A 22,231-nucleotide genomic window follows, 5' to 3' on the forward strand; every position below is an offset into this window, starting at 1 on the left:
TTTCTATCTGTATAATAAATGAATGAATGACTTTATTGGGTGACGTGTAATGTGTTTTCCCCCAGACTGGAGGCTGTGGAAGGGAGGGGCCATCTGCTAAGCCATTGCTCTGTTCCCAGCAGTGGGCAGGCCAGCGGTGGCGCTGCAGGCATCACCACCCTTGGGTCATTGGGTCCATTAAGTGTAATGAGCTCCGCCTGCTGGAGTGAGTCAGCCTTGGCAGAATGAGGTGTGGGAGGGCAGGGCTGTCCCATTTTCCAGACAAGTGTGCTTACTGCCTCTGGAAAAGACACACACACAAAGATTCTCAGCTGCACTGATCCTGAGCTGTCTTAGATAGCATGAGAATACCACCCAAAATACCTCATCCTGTGCCAAGCGTTTTATAAGCATCATTTTGCTTCATCTTCACCATGGACCTCTGAAGGAGGTGTAATGGTCATTCCCATTACAGATGAGGAAACAGGGGCACTGAGAGGTTAAGTGCCATACCCAAGGCCACAAAGGAGGGAGCAATGGTGCCATGGCCACGCTAGCCTCTCAATGCCAAGGATGTTTTAAGACGGAGAACACAAAGGAGCAGGGGAAGGGGTTTGAATGTGGGTTCGAATAGAGGGTATGTCCTGGGAACACTGGGACTTGCTTGCTTGTCAAATGGTCCCTGGGAGTCAAGAGGTTTGGGTTGCGGGCCCAGCTCGGCCATTTTCTGTGTTACCAGTGGCTCTCCCTTTCCTGAGCCTCAGTCTCTTCATCTGCATAATGGGACTACGGGCAACTACTTCACAGGGTCACACAGCTGGAAGGAAAGACACACGCTTTGGGCCGGTAAGAGAAGTAAAGTGCTGGTGAAGTGAGCACTGAGGACTCGAGGCCCCAGGGCTGCTGGAAACTGAAAGGGACACGAGTTCCACAAAGACAGGTTCGAACCCCATGTGCTGTCGGGATATGTGAGGACCAGACCCACCTCCGGGCTCCCTGCTGAGCTGCTCTCGGGTGCGGTCTCAACACGAAGCAGCATCACAGGAACAGAAACCCGTCCCTGGAGAATGCCCCGGCCAGCACACAGTCCCTGTCCACACAGGCATGTTTCTTTGGTTTTATTACAAACACACCATGGCTCTGCCACACCTGGGGAATCCTGGGCTCTGCATGCTCTACCTACCCTCTCTCCTCTACCTGGACTGGGCCACACAGACGTGTCCAAGCCATGTGTAGGCTTGAGACATGTTTGACAGAGCAGTTCAATTCATAGCTTATAATGACGCCATTTCTCCAGCTGTGAAAGAGCTTTGCAAAAACCGTGCCAGGGCTCCCACATGACGCTGGATTGCTTGATTCATGTTTTGGGAGCTCCACAAACTTCGGCTCTCTTTTCCAGAGCACTTGGCATAGGCAGGAATTCCACATTTGGGAGAGGTCCTTTCTGGAAATAAATGCCAGGCAGTGACATCCAGGTCTCTCCATGCAGTGGGTGAACGGCCATGTTCAGGGGGAACAACACCTAAAAGTACATCCTTCTCCCTCCTCCCCCAACCCACCCAAGGCTCAGATCTCATTACGGTGCGGCCCATGTACATTGAAGTGAGATATTTGGTTTCAAGAACAGTCTCTTTGGCAAACAGAGAAACTGGCGAGGAGCTGCAGTAGTGCATTCCCTCTGCGGTTCTTCGTACTAATGCTTCATCCTCTCTAATAACCGCTGATAGACAGGGGCTGAAAGAGAGAAGTTCGAAAGGTGAAAATGATGCGGGCTTCCCCATGTCTGTGTAGGACTTCATCAGGTTCGTGAGCACGGGGGCCAAGCGGACTCCTACCGCCACACTCTCCTGCACCGGCAGGTGCTTCGTGGTTTGTGAAACTTCCTCTCTTACTCAGTAAGGTTGTTAACTGGGATTTTCTGTATCTATCAGCTTGTTTTTTTGTTTGTTTGTTTGTTTAAAAAAAAGAACTCCTACAGCACCTGGTATTCCAAAGTGGTCTCCCATCCAAGCACTAACCAGGCCAGGCCCTGCTTAGCTTCCGAGATCAGATGAGATTGGGCATGTTCAGGGTGGCGTGGCCATAGCACGTCTACCAGCTTAGAACTGTGTCCTCACAATGGGCTCCTGCCAAGCCCCTGTGCAATATTCCCAGACTCCCAAAGCCAAACACTCACATCAGCCCTAAAAGGTTGGTACTCTTATTTTCTCCATCCTAGAGAGAAGTAAATCAGGTGTTCTGCACTCGACCCCAAAGGCCTGGCCTGCTTTATTGTACCGTGATGTTTTTTACCTACATACGGCAGATGGTAGGCATGGCCCGCTTGAGGGTAAGGCCCAAATGAGTCTACAGGGAATTCGGACCCAGACCAGACTTACCTAGTTTCACAGAGCTCTGGGTTGCCTGAAAGAAAACATAAGGTGTCAGGTTTTCTAGTGAAAGTTACACCTGCACCTGCTCATGGCAATGGCTTCGCCCACTGCCACCTCTAGTCAGAACGAATGTTAGGGATGAGAAAGAGGAAGGGGGACATGGAACTGCTGGGCCCTGGGGAGCCCCTCTGTTGGCCTCGGCAGCCCTGAGTGATGTGCAAACTAGCAAGTAGAGTCTGAGGTGGATACTCCTGTGAGACCCCAAGGCCTGGCTTCCACTGAGACACCAGCCTGGAGCTTGGGGAGCTGAGATTGCACAGGGGGTAGCTCTTGGGAGTAGGAGCTCAGGGACAAGAACCTTTGCTGAGGGGCGCTAAGGAGACACCTCTGTTCAGAAGTAAAGTGACATGTTCCAGCTGCAGGTCTCTGGGTTAAGGACCAACTCCGGTAGCCTTTTCTCTTGAAATGCAAATCTGTCAGGTGCCTCATATTCCCAAGGGGCTCTACCTAACAGGAAGCAGCAAAGGAGCCTGAGTGGGGGCTCCTGGGCCCTGGGCAAGGTAGGGAGCAGGAAGAGAAACACGGAAAGAGTCAGAGGGTCTGAGAGGGAGGTGGAGCTGAGGCAAGGAAGGGAGGCTCCACACACAGACTGTTCTGTATCCAGAACTCACACTACTGCCCGGGAAGCCCCAGCATCATCCAAGAGGGACCATGTCATGGGAAACAGAAGAGCGACTTGGGGATCCAGGCTTAGGGCAGGCCAAGCCACCATAAGGCGAATTCAGGATGGGTTGCCCTCCTCGGACAGATAGATTCTGGAGCTGTGTCTGTTCTCACAGCAGTGGCTTCCCCATGGACTGGTGCTCAGGGGCCCCAGTTTAAAGGCTTGGGTGCTGCCCACAGAAGGAGCAGGGGATGCTTGGGATCTTTGCCCTGAGCCTCACACAGGCCAGGGCTAAGGATGCCTCAATGGGAGTAGGAAGAAGTTTGGAGACTACCCTGGGTGAGCCACCAAGAAAGACAGGGGTCCACAGAGCCTTCTGCATGGGCCCAAAAAGAGGACCTAGGGCTGCTCAGACCAAGGACGAGCCTAGCGGGCATCTTACCCTGGAAAATGCTGATGCCTGTCTGAAGATTTCACGTGCAGAGTCTGCAAGTTCGTCCCCTCGTTCCTGAGGTCTGTTGGCTGGAAAAGAAGGAAAAGGCAGCTTCAGAGAGAGAGAAACTATTAGCATGTCATTCATAACAGCTATGAGTGAGGGGCATTGTTGGGCTTTCTGGCTCATGTTTTCCAATGAAGTTTTCCTTTATAACTTTCCTAACTCAGGGCAGAATTTGGCCCATGGAAAGAGAGTGCAAAGAAAGGTGAATGCACAAGCGAGGGTAGAGCCTGGCCTCAACGTCAACTTTCCTGGAGGTAAACAGAGCTCCCACAAGGCGCAATGCTGTAAGAGGGGTGCTTTGAACCACGTTCAATGCCTCCACATGTGACAAACAACTGGGCTGTGTCTGAGTGGGGCTAAGACAGCCAGGAAATTCAGCAAAGAGAGATCCGTCCTTGTGTTCCTTGGTACAGCACCTTTGAAACAACAGTTCCTAATTCACTTTCAATCAGCCACAGTGACGCCATCCACGGCGGCTCAGTTTACATGTCACACTTTATTCTTACTTTTGCTCAGAAGAGTTTTTCCATCAAACACCAGCTGCTATGTGCAGAGAGGGCCAGCTGCAGAGTGAGTGGGAATGGGATACGTCAGGGCCTTACCTGGAGGCTGCAGGACACTGGAGATGGCATAGACCACGCCATTCGTGGCCATGATGTCAGATTCAGTAACGGGTTCCTTATTGACACACACTGCATTGTTTTTCTGGGAGAAAGAGACAACAATTGTTGAATGTAGAGTATATTTAGTTCATTCATTCAGCAAATGTTTACTGAGAGCGTCTAGATGCCAGATCCTTTGCTAAGTGATGGGGATACTCTGATGAAAGGAACGGTCCCTGGTGGATTCATTCTAATCCCTTGTGTGGACTCAATCTTGTAACTGACAAAATGCTTATGTTATTCACTTTGTCTTCACAGCAATGGATATTGAGAAGGCAGATATTAATGTTCCACTTAGCAGAAGAGGAAACTGAAACTCAATAGAGGCCAAGTGCCTCCTTTAAACTAAGTAGGTGGGAAGGATGGGGACAGAAGCCGAGCCTCTAGCGCTGGGTAAAGGCTCTTTCCACTTCTCCTACTTAGGATTTTCCCACAGGAATCACACCCAGGGTAAATCTATCTCAGGCCTTCCTGAATGACCCATGTATCAAACCCAAAGAGGAAGGGGGAACTGAAGCCTATGGCAGACAGGACCCGACACCCTAAATCTAAAAGCTAGGAGACTCTCAGAGAACCTGCATAAGTCATATAAGTCATTGTATCCTGCCTCTCTGCATGCCTTCCTATGTTCTGGAGAGAAACTGATGAGCAAAGGGATGGCTGAGGTCAGGAGAGAGCAGAAAGCAGAAGCTGAGGCAGCCACACATCGGAAGAGTGGTCCCCCCACAAGGGGGTCAGTGGCCTTGCTGGTGCAGCCGAGGAGGCCACAGGCAGCTTCACAAAGCTGGGCTGCCTTGGAGCTGGGGTCCTCTGAGGCAGCTCCAAAGTGGAATGTGTATCATCAACGTGCAGACCAAGTATCAGAAGAAAAGCCTCTTGGGATGGTCTGGTTCATGGTGCAGCTCAGTAAGCCCTGAATTTGTGGTGGGGGGAGAGTATGAGAAGGGAACTGGGGACTGATTTCTTAAAGCACACAAGTAATCGCCTATCATCTCCTTAAGGGAAGGAAGATCTAACAGCCTCACCCAGATGTCAATCGGATGCTTTATTCCACTGCAAATCTGGAAGTTCTTATTCACGTTGAAGCACAATCTCATTTGATTTTCCTAAAAATCCTTTTCTATTTTCTTTCTTTCTTTCTTTCTATAGACAACATGCACTCAGAGATTCAAGAGGTGTCTTAAAGACTGTGCCTGTGTCTAATGCCATCCCAGGGGTGAGATGTGCCCCTGGAACCTTGGTAGCAGAGTACAGCCAGGCTTTAAATTTTCAGACACTCACCGAGCTGACTTCTAGTTTGTCGCCTTGGAGAGACTTCAGCCGCACCAGGGGCCCAATGCCTCCGCTAACCAGGATTTCGTCACCAATGTGGTATTTCAGGATGTTGGCAAGTTCCTTGGCATTGCCTGCAGGTTTGTGGGAAAGAAAGCAGAGTTAATCCTAAGGTCGGTAATTGTCATGGTCAAGAAGGGCCCAGAGGAGAAGATGCAAGTGGTCACCCCTGAGATGGAGAACTCTCTGCCTCACTAATACATACTCTTTGAGTACTCTCTGTGTGCTCAGCCCTCGATCCCATCATCTGCATAATGACCAGGAAAACGAGGCCGTGACTCTCTCCTATAGCTGGTGGGTTGCTCTCTGTGATGCTCAGAAGGAGTTAATCCATACTCCTCTGTGAGTATGACTCATGTTTCCATGAGCTAAATATTTGCTTGGAAAGCCAGGGACATTTCCAGCACTGGCATCTGGGACATTTCATCATCAGCGTGGCTCCTGATGGTTATAACACAGTAGTGAAATATTTACACATTCTACTCTCAAATGCATATTCTGAGACGGCTATTTCCTGAAGAGAGAACTTAAAAGAGTCAACAGCTGCAGTCTGGAGGAGCTATGGAGCCGATGAGGTCAGGCCGAGGGGGGATTCCCGCCGCTGCGTCCCTCCTCCTCACGTCTCAGCATTCCTTCCAGGCCACATCAGCTTCTCCACCAACTGGGGAAAGCATCTGATTGCTCATAAAGGTGCACAGGCATTTCCCAAATTAAGTGTGGGAGGCAAGTCTTCAAGTTGCCAGCTGCTCTTTCATCTCCATCAAGGCTGCCCCTGATCCTCACATTACCGGCCAAATGGCTGGATCTCCCTAGGGCTTATGGATGGCTATTTCCAGCAACTTGAAACTGAGAATGGAGGAAGTTTTAAAGCATTTTAGAGCATTCACTTGGTTACTGACAAATCCATGCGATGCAGCCACCAGGTACCAAGTGATTTCCAACATCCACAGCCTGGAGCTGGCAAGAGTTCCCTTTCCACAGAAACACTGCCTGGAGGTGCTAAGCCACGCTGACCCCGAGGTGCCAGGGGCCTCCCTCTTCCGAGATCTCTAACACCTGGAGTGACTGCTAACACCTGGCCAGCCCTCCATTTCCCAGGAGTGCTGGGGTCTAATCGTGCCCACAGGCCTGAGGAAGGGCATGTTTGGCAAGCTGTGCCCACTCCCCTCCTCTGTTCCCACAGAGCCGAAAATGAAACAGAAGTCGAGCAGGCTCAGGCCACCTGGGGAATATTCCGTTCCTGCTGGACAGAAGAGGGTGGAAAGTTTATGTTCAGTATGAACTTCTCCCCTCTTCTCAGGAACATACGTCAGTATCATAGGCACAGGCATTCATTCAGCAATAAAGAAATTAAACAGGACACCAATCCAGCTCACAGCTGCCTGCGACCTGAACTTTCTATTCTGTTCCAGAGAGAAGAGGGAGGTACAGACTATGTGGGCCCCAAGGTTTGGCCAAGGTCCTTCCTTCCTTCTTCTTCCTCCTCCTCCTCAGGCTCACCTTTCTGTGACGGGTGGAAGCATCTCTCATGAGCATGAAATTAAAACTCAACATCACAATCCCGTGACACCTCCCCACCAGCACAGCCATTACTGATGAAGGACGTGCATCCAGCACCATGGGGAGCACCTAATTTAATCCTCGCAACACACTGAGCAACGTACTCCTACTATTCTCGTTTTTCTAATGGGAAAACGGGGCTCAGAGAGGTTAAGCAACTTGCTCAATGTCACTCAGCTGCTAAATGCCAGAGCCAGGATTTGAATCTGCTTTAAGGTAACCTGGGAGCCCAAGCTCTTGACTACTAGATTTCCTCTCAAACATCCTCAGCTACATTTTTCAGGGCCATGACTAGCTTCTCGGTAAAGCTTTTATCCTGAGGGACAGCTGGTGCAGGTAAACGGCTTCATTATCACCGTTCTCAGAGGTCCTGAGTGGAAGCCATGTCTCAGTGACTGGGCTTGTTATTATCCATCCTGAATTTCTTTCTGCTCTTCTCCATCTTGTTTGGTACCCGGGAAGGCTGACACCTGTGAAAGGTTTCTTTTAGGCTCCCTCCCCCACCCTCCTGTAACCAGCTGAAGGAGGCCTGACAGGCAGAGGGAAGAGCGTGAGGCTGAGGCACGTAGTGGCCACGGTTTCGACAGCAGCTATATGTGGCTCTGGCCCTGTCCCGTGTCCCCCGTCCAGCTCCCCAGGCCTGGGGTGATAAAGGTTTCCTATGGTTGTTGGTCCCTGGGTGCCATCACCGTTTGCTCGTTCCTTCCTTCTAGAAGCCAGCAGTCTCGTCGTTAAATGTCTTTCAGTCAAACCCTGTGTAATGTGCCAGCTGTTTCCCGCTGGGACCCTGACCAATGCAGTTACTTTGGAAAAGCTAAAACATGTACTTAAGTTGGCCTTTACCCAAGAGTTTGTTCAGTTCTTCTGGCGGCATGGCTTGGAAGGCCTCGTCCGTGGGAGCGAAGACAGTGTAGACCCCTTCCCGGTTGAGTGTCTCCGTCAGCCCTGCAGACTGGATGGCGGCGACCAGCATGCTGTGGGTACACACACAGAAAATGTCACCTGCCCGTGGGGGCTGTCATATACCTCACCACTGAGGGCAGGTGGAGCCCAGAGCACTGGGATTCACCGCCCCACCAGGCACAAAAGGGGACCACTCCGGTCTGGATTTTCTCTCCTAAATTCTAAGCTCAGTTAAATGAGGAAGAGGGGGAAGGAGGAAGGCAGAGGCAAGCGGCATGGACCCAGAGATTGGCTGAGCCACTGGGCCCTGGGGATGTGATTCTAGGCAGGGCAGGGGGTGCACAGTCTCCCAGACTCTCGTGCAGGTGGCCGAACTCAAGTGACAGGAAACACTCAATGTCACAGCACCCAGTGGTGAGCAAGGAAGTCAGAAATGGAGAAAAGTAAGGCAGGGAGCCTGAGAAGGAGCAGTAAGGAATCTTCAGGTGCAATTTAATGAGTAGATTCTGTGCATAGCGAGAGTCACAGACACTCAAAAGCAGGTGCTCTCGGCTCATGTGGGACTTTAAAATGAGAGCATGGTGTTTTCCTTGCAATTCAGTAGTAAAGATGCAGTCCTTCCCTGCTCCCCATGGATGTGAGGATAACATTTCCAGAAGTAACCCTTCTTTTCAACTTCCGCTTTCAAGGTAACCCTCATCCTTCCCACATCCCCAGCCTGGAAGGTCACGTCAGGGTGCCACTAGTGCTCACTGACCCCTCGAGGGAGGGGGCGACTTGACAGGAAGCTGAGGCCCAGCATCCTCCCCAGCATGACCACCTGGCAGAAGGCCCGCCTGGGGATGGGGCTAGTTACCTGAAGCGATTGTCCCCCTTCAGGACATCCATGACAGTCCCCATTGGGGGCGTCAGCATCCGGTCCATGGTGAACAGGGCCCCGTACCTCCCCCTCTTGTCGTGGGCAGCGATACAGCTGTTCTCGATGCACAGGTTCTGCACAAAGGGGGGAGGGCAGAGAGAGGGCAGGTTATCCCCCCAAGCAGAAGGGGTGGGTTTTCAAGACCAGGATAAAATGACGTATTTTCTCCAGGAAAGAAAAACATAAACATGGTGTTCCTTAAGGAAAGAAGGGCTCCAGAGGCCCTAGTAAAGTTACCCAGAGGCCCCATAATGAGAATATCATGTTACATGTGAGGTCTATCGATACCGATAAAATAAATAGAGGGAGTCTTTTGATTTATCTATTTAACAGATGACAACCATCTTTAGTCAAATGTTGCCGACTGGTCTCCAGCAAGGGCTCTGCCGTGCTGCACTTTCTGCCTGATATTCCCGAATAACCACGGGGTTCGAAGAGAGAGAGGAGACAGGAGAAGAGCGAAGAGAATCTTTGGGCCAAGGAAGGCTGTGCCTCAGTTCAGGGGGTTTCTCTTCACATAAGCTAAGGGATCCCCTCCCTCCATCCCTCCACCCTTGTTTACCACTCTGAGTTCCAGGTGGACTGTTGCCTATTCAGCCAGGTCAGACAGGTCCACTCCCAAAGGCCTCCAGAAAAGGAGCTTCTAAGCCTTCTGCAGGACCCCATTTTGATTTCAGATATACTTTCCAGAAATTCCTCTCTTCCTTATTAGAAACCATTTCTCAGGCAAGCTCCTGATTATTGACCACTTTTTTTTTTTTTTTTTAACACTAATACAGCCTCTAGTTTTAGAGCTGAGACAAAGGAGGAGCAGGATTTAGGACCCAAAACTTACATTACGATAAACAAAAACTCTCAGTTTTTTGCCGCCCAGAGTTTCCAGGGTCTGTCCGTGGTACAGATATTTGGAGGCCAGCTGATCTTTGATCATGTGATTCATAAGCAAATTCTTCATCCGGGCATCAATGCGAGGGGTTCCATCTGCAAGGGAAGGTGCCGTAAGGCCCAGAGGCACGCTCCGGAGATGAAGAGAAGGAAAGACAAACGTGGAGAAAAGCCCGGCCCTCCTGGACTTTGGAAATGGAGATTGAGAAATTAAATGAAGCTGCAATATTCCTTAACATCTGGCATCTTCTTCTATGAGTTAAAAAAAAAAAATGCAAAAAGGTCCAGATAACCGAGAAGGTTTGGAGTTTTGCCCTACGAGGGAGGGGAAGGCAGAGACACGACGTGGCCCCCTTCTCTGCCTTCCCTTGGCCAGAATGCAGCTGTGTCTTTGCTCTGGCCGCCTGACCATCACACTGGCAACTGGCCCAGCCAATAAAAAGGCAGGGGAGTGCCCTGTTCTCCCGACAGCAGCCAACGCTTGAATGCTGAGGACCAGGGCCCCAAATGCATTCTCTGCTTTGCCAAACGAAATGGCAGCACCTCTTAAGCTCCTGGTGAAGCCACATCTGCTTCCGGCTGAGCTGGGTGGGAGTGCTGCTGTTCCGCAGGGTGCTATCAATCAGGGAGGGTGCTGCGGGGGTGACAGTGGTGGGGCAGCCGCCCCCTGGGACGCACTCACAGGGATGCCGTCCCCACGTTACCTTTGAAGACAGAATTCAGGGGGGCCAGGAGAGTCAACTGCTCATTTCCAGAGAGATGAGTGCTCAGGCCTGCTTGTTTGAAAAGGTCAATGGTGGTGGAAACATCGGACTCTGCAGCCAACTCAAATAACGTCTTGGCTACAAGGAAGGAGAAAGTAGGTTCAAAAGTTAAATGTGCTGTTTCCATTTATCGTTTGTCCATCCCAGAGCATGACATACATCAGCAGGAATGTCACCTCGTGAGTCAACAACCCCTCTAAACACTGCGGGGGCACTGTGGGTTCGTGTCATCAGGGGATGGTTGCTCAGAAATCTCACTGGTTGGGGAAGTGAGGTGAGGTTCAGTTGGGCAGAGGTCAGCCTCTGACCCACCGCGCGGTCAGGACACTGCCTGATGCTGGGGAGGAAGGCAGCATTGTCTGTCATGGCTTCGGAACCGCAGAAAATGCCAGTGACCACACCCACAGAAAGTATTATTTTCTGGTTTGCTTTTCCCATGAAATTTCTTCACTCATGGGCAGTAGACCTCCCTGAAATCCCAGAATGGGGCCAGGATGCTGAATGAAACCCAGCCAATGTCCATTTGGTCATTTCTTCTAGGGTCTATGACCCTGGGATACTTGGAGGCTATTGAGAAAACGATTGCTCCAAGGTTTGCAAATGGCCCTCAGTGCCCAACCAGAGCAGGCAGATCTTCTGAAAGGCTTCTGCGATTGAGCCGTTGCCTCCCCCAGACAACGTCAACAGCTCTCTACTGTCTCCAAGATAATGTCTGGAGTCTCGTGCCTGTAGCTCAAGATGCTTCACAATCCGGCCGCAACCCACCCGGTGCCCAGGCCTTTTCTCCTGAGACGCTGGGAGCTGAGTTTAGGCAGAGAAGTGGCCTCAAATATCGCTGAGTACCCCTGGCCCTGCCACCGTGGGTGGCAGAGGGGACAGTGGGCCTGGCAGGACCAAAGCCCCCTGAGGCCTGGCTTACCTGAGTCTGGGATGAGCAGCTCGTCGATGTGGTGGATCACACCATTGGTGGCCAGGGTGTCTTTATTGGAGATGATGGCCTTCCCGTTGATGGTGAGCATGTCCCCGCTGCAGCCCACCTCCAGCGTAGTGCCCTGCAGGGTCTCCACGGACAGCCCCGCGACAATGGCTTCGGCACACATGGCCGATTTCAGGATGTGGTTCTTCAGCAGGTCTGGGGACCAAACAGAACACAGGCAAGTCAGTGCCGCTCCAGGCTGACCGGGGCGGGTGGCGTGCACCCTGCCCGAGGCTGTGAGGATTCTGTTCTCGCCAATGCTGACCTTCAGACTGGGGTACCCGGTGGCCCAGACCCTCCTCTCCTCCTGTCTGCAGTCCATCTGAACCTAGCCGGGGCTCTGTGGACGGACTGCCTGAGTTTGAATCCCAGCCCGGCCATTTATCAGCTGTGAGACCCTGGGCAAGTCATTTACCCTCTTAGAGTCTCTACTTCCTCATCAGTCAAGAGGAAGTAAGCACAGCAGTTATCCCCTAGGGCCAGCATAAGGATGACATGCAACTGTGAAGGTGAAGCACCCAGCACAGTGCCAGACAACACAGTAAATGCCTGAGGAAGGTCAGTGGTTAGCTTTCTAACTTCAGCGGGTCTTCTCTTACCAAGGCCTGAACTTCAGGGGTAGGGGAAAAACTCAGATGAGTTTACCCTGGGTCATTTTATCTATTGACCTTTATAAAATTGTAAAATGTGGTTGGAAAAGCTACAGACTGTAATAAATAAGGCTTTGAATTACTTGTACATTTTGTTTTTGTTCATTTTACCCAAAGGCTACTAGTCTCCAGGCTGATGAGTGAGATACGGTCTTTGCCATCCCATTCTCCCCTCCCATAAATCATAAATATAATCATTTATTTACTTGTCTGACTTTAGGGATCAGACAGGGGCTGGAGCAGATGAAGGGAACATGCTCTGGCCCCCACCAGACAAAGCAGGGTCCAGCACTGCTGTTCACCAAGGTCACCAAGGCCACCAAGGCCCTTTATTTCACATTCTCACTACAGAGGCAAGTTTCAGTTTGTCCTGACTGTGGGAACCAAAACCCCACTGTCACTGACAGGGGGAAGCTGAGGCCTTGCAGAGCTGTCACAGGAGGAAGCTTTGAGGCCTTGCAGAGTCATCGGGCTCCTGCAGACGTGTCACGGGCATTGAAAGCCAGGGCTGACCTGACTCAACCAGTGGGAGGAGAGAGGACAGCGAGGCCGCTATGGGCATGGAGCTTGGGTCTTTAGCTTCTCAGGGACAGAAACTCAAGGCTTGGGTGGGGTAGGCGTGACCTGTCAGGGTCACTTGCAGGGTGAGCAGCGCCAGGGCTGGCAGGCCGTCTTCACACGGGAGGACACCAGCCTGGGGCTGCTTCTTGCCTGCCTGTCGACCTGCTGGTACCAACCAGGAGACTGTTGGGAGGACTTGTGGCCCTCTGCTTTCCAGACACCAGCCAAGCCCCACACAGAGGACTCTTGCTTTGGGCAAATGGGTTTCTGAGCAGGAAAAGGCAGATGCACAAAAGGGATAAATTAGGGGTGGTTTTTTCTTTTACTTTGTAATAAGGAGTTCTGCTATCTACAAGACCAAAATGTACTCTGTACAAAATATGTTTGGGGGTGGGGCATAGTTCTAAATGGAAAGCTAAATACAGAAGCCTTCCCAGAAGCCTTCTGGACCCCTCAGGTGCCCCACCAGTGGCCTCACCCCACAATCCTGGGAGTATCTCTGTCATTGTGCTCACCAAATCAGGTCTCAAGGACCTGTTTTTAGGTCTGTTATCTGTTTTTAAGTCTTTGAGCCTTAAATGTCCTTGAAGGCAAAGGCTGTAGGTAGCGTGTTCACTCCTGTGGCCTGGCCCCCGGCATAGGCCAGGCACATAGAGGCGCCACGACACCTGCGCATGGCAGTGTCTGCATCAGTGCTTTCAGAAGGGTGCTCCTTCCTGTCCCTGCGTGGCTGCGAGGAGAGCCTTTAACATTCACAGGGTATCAGAAACGCATCGGGTGTTTTATATAGTACCTTTCAAAGGTGGGCTTAAATGGATTCAAAAGAAATGAAGTTACCCCTGGATCGTATTTGGGAAGAATAAGTGTGGTTAGGGTATGCAGGAGACCTGGGGCCTACTCACCTTTTCAGGGGACTCGAGATCACCTGCTAGCTGCCCAGTGGCCCTGGAGCTAAAGGGGGAAGGGTGGGGGGAACACAGAGCCCAACCCCCCACCTGATCTCCTCAAACTATTCATCCTTCCCTCTCCTACAGCAATAATTAATGCACCCCCTAACTCAGCAGCTCACTGAGGACATGTGGGAGGACCCAGCAGTGAAGAGTCAAGAGTTGACTACTACCGATTTTTAACTATTATTCTGGATTATCCATGAGGGCCCAAATCAGACATAGAAAATGTTCAAGATTCAGCATGATGATTCCATTTCAAGGATGCCGGGACCTGCTATCCTTTCCCGCACTGCCTTGCTCTGGCTTTGATCATTCAGGCCTTTAACCCGCTCTGAGTCTGGCCAGGGCCTGCTTCGGACCTCAAGCTCTGCTTCCTGCCTCAGCCCGACTGCATCCAGATGAAGCCTGCTGGATTCTGACCAGGGCTCTGCTCTGGCCTCTGCAAAAGTAGGGCTGACTGGGAGCAGTGGGACAGGATGGCAGGCAGCATGTCTATCCTGACACAGGATCGCAGGTGGCATGTCTATCCTGGATGGGAGCAGGCCTTGGGCTCAGGATGGCGGCTCCAGTGAGGTAGCAGCAGGAGCAGAGGGGTGCTCACCTTTCAGGGCATCTGGGTCACCCAGGATGCGGTTCAAGGTCTCAGCAGGGATCTTCTCGAAGGCCTCATTGGTGGGGGCCAAGAGCGTGAACTGGCCATCACCTTCGAGGAGGCTGTTGAGCCCGGACGCAGCCACGGCAGCCTGTGGGGAAGGGAGAGGATGGAGTGCTCCCTGAAGGCTCTGGGATTCTCCGCAGACAAGGGGCACACGGCCTCGCCCGTCCTCCCTCAGGGGGCTCAGGCTCTTGTAGAAGCCCAAGATGAAAAGACGAGCTGAACCCAAGCTCACCTCTTACCATCGCCTCCGGAGGCCTTGCCCAGCCTGAGCCCCAGGCACTCTGGCCACCACCTCTCAGTTACCTCGTGTGCCTTCCTCCTCTGCTCCTCCAGGCCTGTGCTCCCGCCGTTCCCTCTGCCCTTCCCTCTGCCTTCCTCTCTCTTTGCTTCTCTGACTCCTATTTCTCCTTTGGGTCTTGATGAAGATGTTGTGTCTCTAGGTAGTCAATGTGGCCTTGCCTCCCACCCTCATCCCACCCCCGCCACTGCCCCCCAGTGAACACGAGTTGTCTTTTACACATACTCGCGACGGCTTGCTATCCTTATCATGTTGTAGTTAGTTACTTGTAATAATTACTTGTATGAACCCTGAGAGTGTAAGGATCATACAATCCATTCTCTACGGAGCAGCCAGAATGATCTAAAAGCATAAAGGGCTTCCTACTGCTCTCAGGATGAAGACATACTCCTTTGCCAAGTCTGCACGACCCTGCAGGAGCTGAGCCCGCACAGCCTGGCCGCTCCCACCTCTCCTTCTGGCTGCCTGGTTGTCTTCGCTCTGGCCCCGCTGGCCTCCTGGCTTGCTGTTCCTGCCTCTGAGCCTTTACTCTTGTTTACTCCCACTCTCCCCTCTGCCCACCGTGCTCCTGAACCCGTGTTTTATACAACTGACTGTTCTCATCCTTCAGGTTCAACTCAAAAGTCACCTCTTGCAGAGAGACCGTCCCTGACCATCCAGTGCCCAATGGCCTCCTCTGCTCACCACTTATTTTCTGACTTCACGACGCTTAGCACAATCTGTGGCTACCTTGTTTCTCCTCAGAAAGAATATATGTGCCACTGAGGACAGAATGTGTCTGTCGTGCTCACCATTCTAATCCTGGCACACAGAACAACATCTGGGAAGTAGCAGGTGCTTGGCAAGTATGTGTTTGTGGAAGGAAAGGTGGGCATTAGGGAGAGCCAAAGGGGAAGAAGTAAGGAGGGAGCACTGGCGAAACCTGAACAGTAAGAGGAGGTTACTTGGTGGGGATCGAAAGATGTGCCACCAACTCTGTGGGAACATCATGCCCTTGCAGACCCCGACTTGTGAGTGGACCCAGGAGGAAAGCAGGGGAAAAGCTTAGACAGCAAGGTCCCCAGGGCCGTCTAGAGCCACTTCCTGAGGCCACCTCAGTGTCCGCCTGGCCCGGGGGTGTTTGTCTCTGTGTTGGAGATCTCCAGGGGAGGAGCTACCCCACTCCTACTTAGTGTCCTTTGTGGTCAGGAAGTCCTCCATGAATCAAGGCAAAACCCCTGACAGGGCAGCTTGTGTTCACTTCCTCTGAGGATCCGTTGCTAAGAGGAACGCCCGCTCGCTACTCTAGCTATAAGGCAAATGTCTGCTGGGCAGTGGGGGAGGAGTGTTCTGTGGGCCCAGGGCAGTCAGAAGCCAGGACAGAAGTCAAACTTCAGCTCCCATGTCCACATTGGTGGCTTCTCTGCTGGCCTGGGCTCTAAGGAAACATGCGGATGCCTGAAGCAGGGGTCCCATGGTGGGAACATGTGGTCAAGAAGATCATGCAGCCTGACAGGCCATTTATACTAGCCCCACACAAGGGAACCATGCCTGGGAGGAAGGGCCCTCCCACCTCCGGAACCCGCCACACAGGCTCAAAGGACCCTGTCCTGCTGCGGCCACAGACCACCAAACTTTCCAGGGGGGCCAAGGTAAGGAAAGCTTTGCATGGAAGAAGACAGGCGGAGGGAATTCCGCAGCCAGGATTATGATGTCTCCTGTGGTCAGGCTGAGGGTGTGATCAGCGGATTCTCCAGGTTTATGTGCATTTAGAGGAACTTGCTCCATGCCCCCTAAATGCCCATGAATATGGAGACCTCCTCTGCTCCTCAGCAAAAGGAGCCCCTGTTGGGAGGCCGTGTAAGCTGGGCCTCCCCCCAGGGCAATCCCTCACCCGAAGGGTCTCGAAGGTGTCCTCGATCTCGATGATCTGCTGGATGTTGTTGGTGATGGTGGAGATGACCTTGTCGATGAGGTGCACCACACCGTTGGTCGCGTGGTGGTCGGCTTTCAGCAGCCGGGCACAGTTGACGGTCACGATCTGCCCGGAGAAGAAGCAGGGATGAGCAGTTAACACATTCAGAGGCACCATCTCGAAGCCCCAGGCAGGGAAGACACAGCACAGAATGTGGGTTCCACAGCTGTGAGACCCGAGGGCCCGAGGAGAAGCAGGTCCAGCGGCCAGAGGATTACCTACAGCACATCTTACTTGTGGGACCAAACCCCAGGGAGCAGCCCCAAGCGTGGGCCGGAAGTGGGCTCAGGGTGGGTAAGGGGCAGCGCCACGGAATGAGCGATTCCCTACCCCATTGGGATAATGATGGATCTGGATGTCGGAGTTCTGGTACATGGAGGTGAGGGCCATGCCGTGCTTCAGCTCGTCTGTCAGGACCCGTCTGTTCACCATGTGGTAGCGAAGGGCGTTGAGCAGCTCGATGTTGACGTTGCTTACCAGGGAGTCCAGCACTTCCTGGAAGGGAGGCCGGTGTGGCAGTTAGGGCCTGAGGATGCCGCGTTCAAGACATGGGTCCTTGTTCCCCTGGCAGAGATGCTTCTGAGGCCCCCGTGACCCCAGGCCCCCATCCTGCCAAGGATACCTCCTCAGGAAGCACTAAGGCCTGTATGTCCAATTGGACAGATGGCGCATTAGAAGCAACCTGGTGAGGTATATTTTAGCTCAAGTTCCCTGGCTTCACCTGAGGGTTAAGGGAAAAAGTTTTGTAAAACAGTGGGAAATCACCATAGTCTCATCCTCATGCCCACCAGCCCTTCTCTCTGGGGAGTAAAGCAGTCCCCAGTAAGAGTCCCCTAGATATAAGGAGGTCATCTCACAGCTGACAAGGAAGCCCAGGCCTCATTGCTGGGGGCGAAGATGGTAAAGCTTCCAGGCCCTTCCATCTCGGGCCTCAGCTTCTCTGTTCGGTCCGTGTACAGCTGAGTGGTGGTCGATCCAACGACTCCCAGTGTCTCGTAAAGGTTTGAGAGCGGTAGGGCTGCAGGGGCAGAGGACACAGGAGGCATGGGCCTTTGGGACCTACCCCCACCAGACCACACCCTCCCTGGTCTGCAGAGAGGATGGCACACCTGCAGGAGAAGTGCGTGGGAAGGCCCACGGATGGCCTACCATTGGGGAACCTCAGGCCTGTCACATGCTTCTTAGAACAACTCGGTCAAATGCTTCCCTACCTGAACTCAATCAATTGGTAATTTTTAATCATTTTAACCACAGCAGGGCAATGCTTTAGTTCATAGACATTTAGATTATACAGGCAATGTGCACCTGAAATAGGAATCTTAATTACAAACTAGTCTTACAGATCTATGTATTTATTGAAATCAATTCCCTAGGAAAAAAGAACTTAACAAACCTTTGTATTTACAAGTAACAAAATATCTCCTCAAAGGAGCCCGAAGCTTAGGTGGGCCTTTCCCTCGCACAGGGAGCTTCACATTCATAGTACAGGGCGTGAAACTGAGGCTCAGAGGTTGAGCACCCCTTCTGAAGTGGTTCTCCTTTCTCATTCTGTATTTCCCACCTGTCCTTCCACTGAAGTGAGGAACGCCATGGCCCAGCCCATGCCGACTGCACCCCCCTCGTGACCTTGGCACCTAGCAAATTACCCACTTCCCTTTAAGTCTTGGTCTCATATTTTATCTAATAAAATTGCAAATATTTCAAAGTTTGAAAAAAACCCTCCTCTGCGCAGTTCCTGGTGGTGTATGGAACTAAAGTAAGGGGACCAATTAAATTCACAGGTGCCACTTAGTCCTTGGTCCCACACGGCCATCCGTGGCACCCTTTGTTGACCACGAGTGAGCTGCCAGCCTGCTGCTCTCCTGCTGCTATTTTCTGTGGAACTCGAATAGGCCAAGTTTTGACAGAGCGAGTTAGGAGGTAGGCGTGGTTTAGTGTTCCCAGCCCAGCTGGAGACCAAGCCTTTCCCATCCGCTCCCTAGCAGGGTGATCAGAAATGCTGGTTGTGTTTAGAAGCACTCCCAGCCAGAGCCAGCAGGGCCAGGAGCCTATGCCTGGTGAGAACTGGAGTCTGTTCCCCTACGCCTCAAGGAGGTCGGCTTGCACAGGAAGGAGCAGTGCAGGACACTCAGTTTGCAACTTCCATCCTCTGGGCCTCATATGGGGTCCAAAGGCCACAGAGTACATGGGGAGAAAGTCCACACGGCTTATCCTTTGGACCTCCGTTCAGACTCTGCTGCCTTTCACCTGGGTGTGCCTCTCTCCTACCTCTGCCCTCCTCCCACACCAACAGGCAAGGCCTGGCTACTCACCTGCGGGACAGCCCTTCTCTCCCGGGACCTTTTCATATCCAGGACAGCACTCGTAGCTGATGACTCTGCAATAAGGCACATGCAAATGTAGTGTTAGGTGAGGCTTCCCCCCTCACATGCCATTAGTCTTCTGCAGGAAGAATGGCCTCTATTGACAAGAAAAGGAAATGGCGGGTAAAACATCCTGCTTGCAGGGGAGATTATTCGCTAAGTCATATTTGTGCCTTTCGTTGGCAAAGAGCTTGTCACTCCTCCTCAGCTTTGTAGAATGTTCCCAATGCTTGCCATCACCTACAGCAATCCAACTGGGAAACAGTCAGATGACTGGGGCAGCATGTAAAACAGTGAGATTCGAAAACATAGTGGGAATTTATCTGCAGCGTAATTCATGGGGACCCAGTGGTCGGCACTCCTGAGAGGCAGCAGGAAGGAGCAGAAAGAGCCCTGGGCCTGTTGTAGCTCTGAGGCTGCCGCTCCCTAAGGGACCTCTCCAGCCGGTCCCACCTCCTCTCTGGGTCTCAGTTTCCTCATCTGTAAAACGGATGAACACATCGTGGGATAGTCATGGGATTAAATCTCTCATGGCCTTCTAGCTCTCTAATTTATTAACCAAGAAGGGTAGTGTGTATAGGGTCATCAAGGTTTTCCCAGTCTTTATAATCAAACTTTAAAACTTTTAAAATTAAAGTAAAAACAAAGAAGTTTTTCGCTTCTTTAAATTAGAACAGAGGTTTAATCAATGAAAACATTTATAGGGGTTTGAATAGAAAATAAACGGAGGATTACAGAGTGAAGCGCTCACCATCCACCCCGTCCCTCAACCGCTCCATCCTCCCTCCAGGAGGCAACCAATATCACCTGTTTGCAAGATTCTTTGCATTTGGAGGGACGAGACTGGCAGTATAGTGCTTTAAACTTTGAAATCATTTGACAGAGGAACAAAACTCTCCTGTTCTTACTCAGACCAGTCCAGCGAGGAACATTTACCCCCTTCTGGAGGTCTGAAACACAGCTTCAACTAACCCAATATTCTGGAGAAGCCCCAAGGCTGAGAATTTCAAATATCATTGCAAGGAAGTAAGTGTTCTCAACGCCTACACCTAAGACTCCAGATCTGCCTCAGGCCACCGTGCACCCGCAGTGTGAGCGCAGCCCTTCTCTGCAGCCAGATGCAAACAGCCATGCCCTGCCCCTTCCTTTCTTATACAGGGATATGCCTTTTGGGACTGGACAGAATTCAGACTTTGACTGCAGTGGGTTTCACCACTGAACTGCTCACTCCAGGGCTCTCACAGACTGTTGGGGGACATTGCCAGAAGACAGGGAGGCAGATCCAGAAGAAATCGGGCTTTGGGGAGGGGAAGGGTGCTCGCAATGAGGCTGGACATTCTGCTCTTATTAATTCCACTGGAGTCGCCTGGGGAAGCTATGGTGAGTCATGAGAAGATGAAGCCTGGTTCATGTTATCCAAAGTGGTGTTTCAGAGATGGCCAGGCTAGGATTCCCAGGCTGCCAGGGAGCCCCACCTGTGTCACGTGGCCAGAAAGGTTCCCCTAGGAAATGGCTGAGTGACATGACATGCACATTCTTCTTCACCCTGCTCTCTCAGTCCTGCCTTCCTTGTCTCCCTTTGCTCCAGCCTTCCCCACATCCTTCCTGTTTAACCTTTCATCCCTATATTTAGAAAGGTTAATGGGCTGGTGGTTTTAGGTCTCAACTTGACCAACCTACAATTTTATCTTTGGAAACTAAAATAAGATTTGATTGATATACAACCTTTCGCAGGCAGCATGGTGTAATAGAAACTGTACCAGAATTAGGAGACTAGACATGTGATCTATTAGTAACTAGCAGGGTGACCCTGAAAGCCCATTCTCTCTCTAAATTTCCTTCCAATCTCACATTTGCAATCTGGTCAATGGGATTATTTCTGGATTATTTCTTTCAAAGAAGTATTTTGGCAGCTTCTCCCAGCTAATTCTGGGGGAGAGATCCAAGCCTTGAGCCCACAGTACCAGGGGATGCCCATGCATGGGATCCCAGGCCTTCTCTGATAAATACCAGAGTTCTGTGGCTGGGGTAGGGGAAGTAGGATCAGGTCAACTCCTCCAAAGCTTAGGTTCTTTCCGAAAGTGCCTGAGTGAGATTCCATAGCATTGGAGAAGCACAATTAGAGGATGGGTCTTCTAAAAGCCTTCCTTATTTCTGGGGACCTCCATATACGTGGATGCTATACACTCCATGCCTTGGAGCCCAAAGCCATGATGGCTGTGTTGAGTCATGTGATTCACCTGAGGAAGACTCTTTTTCCAGGGTGTTGGCACCTGAGTTCCACCCCCAAAAAACCCACATGAGAGCTGAAAAGCTCAGCTGGCCTCACTAGGATTTCATTGAGGACAAAAGAAAACCAACTCCCCAAGTGTGAACTGGTTCCTGTAACCAAGCATGTGTGTAGAGAAAGAGGGTGGCCAGGGGGAAGGGCTGGAATGACACAGGAGAAATGAGAGGGCCAAGGGGCTGGGGAGAAAGGACAAGCTAAGCAGAAAATCTCAATGTGGAGAATGAGACTTAGGATGGAATCAGAAAGCTGCAAGGGCTCTGAAGGGCCAAGCGGCTTCTTAAGACCACAGGCAGGTAAGGGCAGATCTAGGATGTTCCTCGAATTTCATTGAGTCCAATCCGATTCCCATTGCTCTTGGCAATGCACATATTGGGGGGAAAGCAGACTGTTTTGGAAAGTCTAACAGTGAGAGGACACAAGTGTTCTCTCCAATGTGATGAGAGCTAACCCTTGTCAGCATTCACTGTGCCTCTCTGGTGGGCTCTCTGCACCCCTATCTCCCAGTGGGTGGCACACTACCCCTGGCAGGGCTCAGTTCCCTAGCTGAAGACTTTTTCCTGGTTCTCTGCCAGGAAGCCTTCTCCTAAACCTCTCACCCTGCTGGCTGCTCGCTCTCCTGCCCTCCCTCTGCCCACAGTGGGACATCCCTGGTACTCTCTAGGAGCACAGGTGTAAGCCATGCCTCTCAGCTTGAGCCTGGCAGCCCTAAAGGTTGAGATGCTTCCACAGCTGGTGGGTTCCCTGTCCCAACAATACCAGTTCTACTCAGAACCAGTCTGCACGGTCCCCCAAAAGCAGAGGGAATCTGGAAACTGCAGACTGGGAAGACAGCCCATTGAGACACCTCTTAACCAAACCTTTCCGGATGAGCAGTCTCTGTTCTCAGCCTCGTGTGCCACCCTCCCTGGGCTCTGGCCTGGGACAGAACACACATCCTGCTGGGGCACGGGGCTGGGGCAGTCATGATGCCATCTCTCTCGGATGAACGCAGC

General features: G+C 51.8%; 1 protein-coding gene and 1 pseudogene across 2 annotated transcripts in view; both read right to left on the reverse strand.

Annotated features, from left to right (window-relative positions):
- Positions 1-1,082: 1,082 nt before the first annotated feature.
- Positions 1,083-22,231, reverse strand: part of TGFBI (transforming growth factor beta induced) — a 31,997-nt gene continuing 10,848 nt past the window's right edge. The window contains exons 3-17 of one of the 2 annotated variants that reach the window (XM_016137708.2): positions 18,899-18,963; positions 17,444-17,604; positions 16,917-17,081; positions 16,506-16,652; positions 14,278-14,419; positions 11,459-11,671; positions 10,480-10,617; positions 9,726-9,871; positions 8,828-8,964; positions 7,912-8,042; positions 5,458-5,582; positions 4,117-4,219; positions 3,458-3,537; positions 2,358-2,382; positions 1,083-1,713 (exon numbers count right to left, since the gene is read on the reverse strand). In XM_016137708.2, coding sequence (XP_015993194.1) covers positions 1,673-1,713; positions 2,358-2,382; positions 3,458-3,537; positions 4,117-4,219; positions 5,458-5,582; positions 7,912-8,042; positions 8,828-8,964; positions 9,726-9,871; positions 10,480-10,617; positions 11,459-11,671; positions 14,278-14,419; positions 16,506-16,652; positions 16,917-17,081; positions 17,444-17,604; positions 18,899-18,963 — 1,819 coding nt within the window. In that variant the 3' untranslated portion in view covers positions 1,083-1,672. The remainder of the gene's footprint in view (positions 1,714-2,357; positions 2,383-3,457; positions 3,538-4,116; positions 4,220-5,457; positions 5,583-7,911; positions 8,043-8,827; positions 8,965-9,725; positions 9,872-10,479; positions 10,618-11,458; positions 11,672-14,277; positions 14,420-16,505; positions 16,653-16,916; positions 17,082-17,443; positions 17,605-18,898; positions 18,964-22,231) is intronic. The other variant, XM_016137709.2, reaches the window with a different exon arrangement.
- Positions 1,949-2,067, reverse strand: LOC118606120 (annotated as a pseudogene).

Source organism: Rousettus aegyptiacus, unplaced genomic scaffold (genome assembly GCF_014176215.1).
Source record: "Rousettus aegyptiacus isolate mRouAeg1 unplaced genomic scaffold, mRouAeg1.p scaffold_m13_p_7, whole genome shotgun sequence".
NCBI lineage: Eukaryota > Metazoa > Chordata > Mammalia > Chiroptera > Pteropodidae > Rousettus > Rousettus aegyptiacus.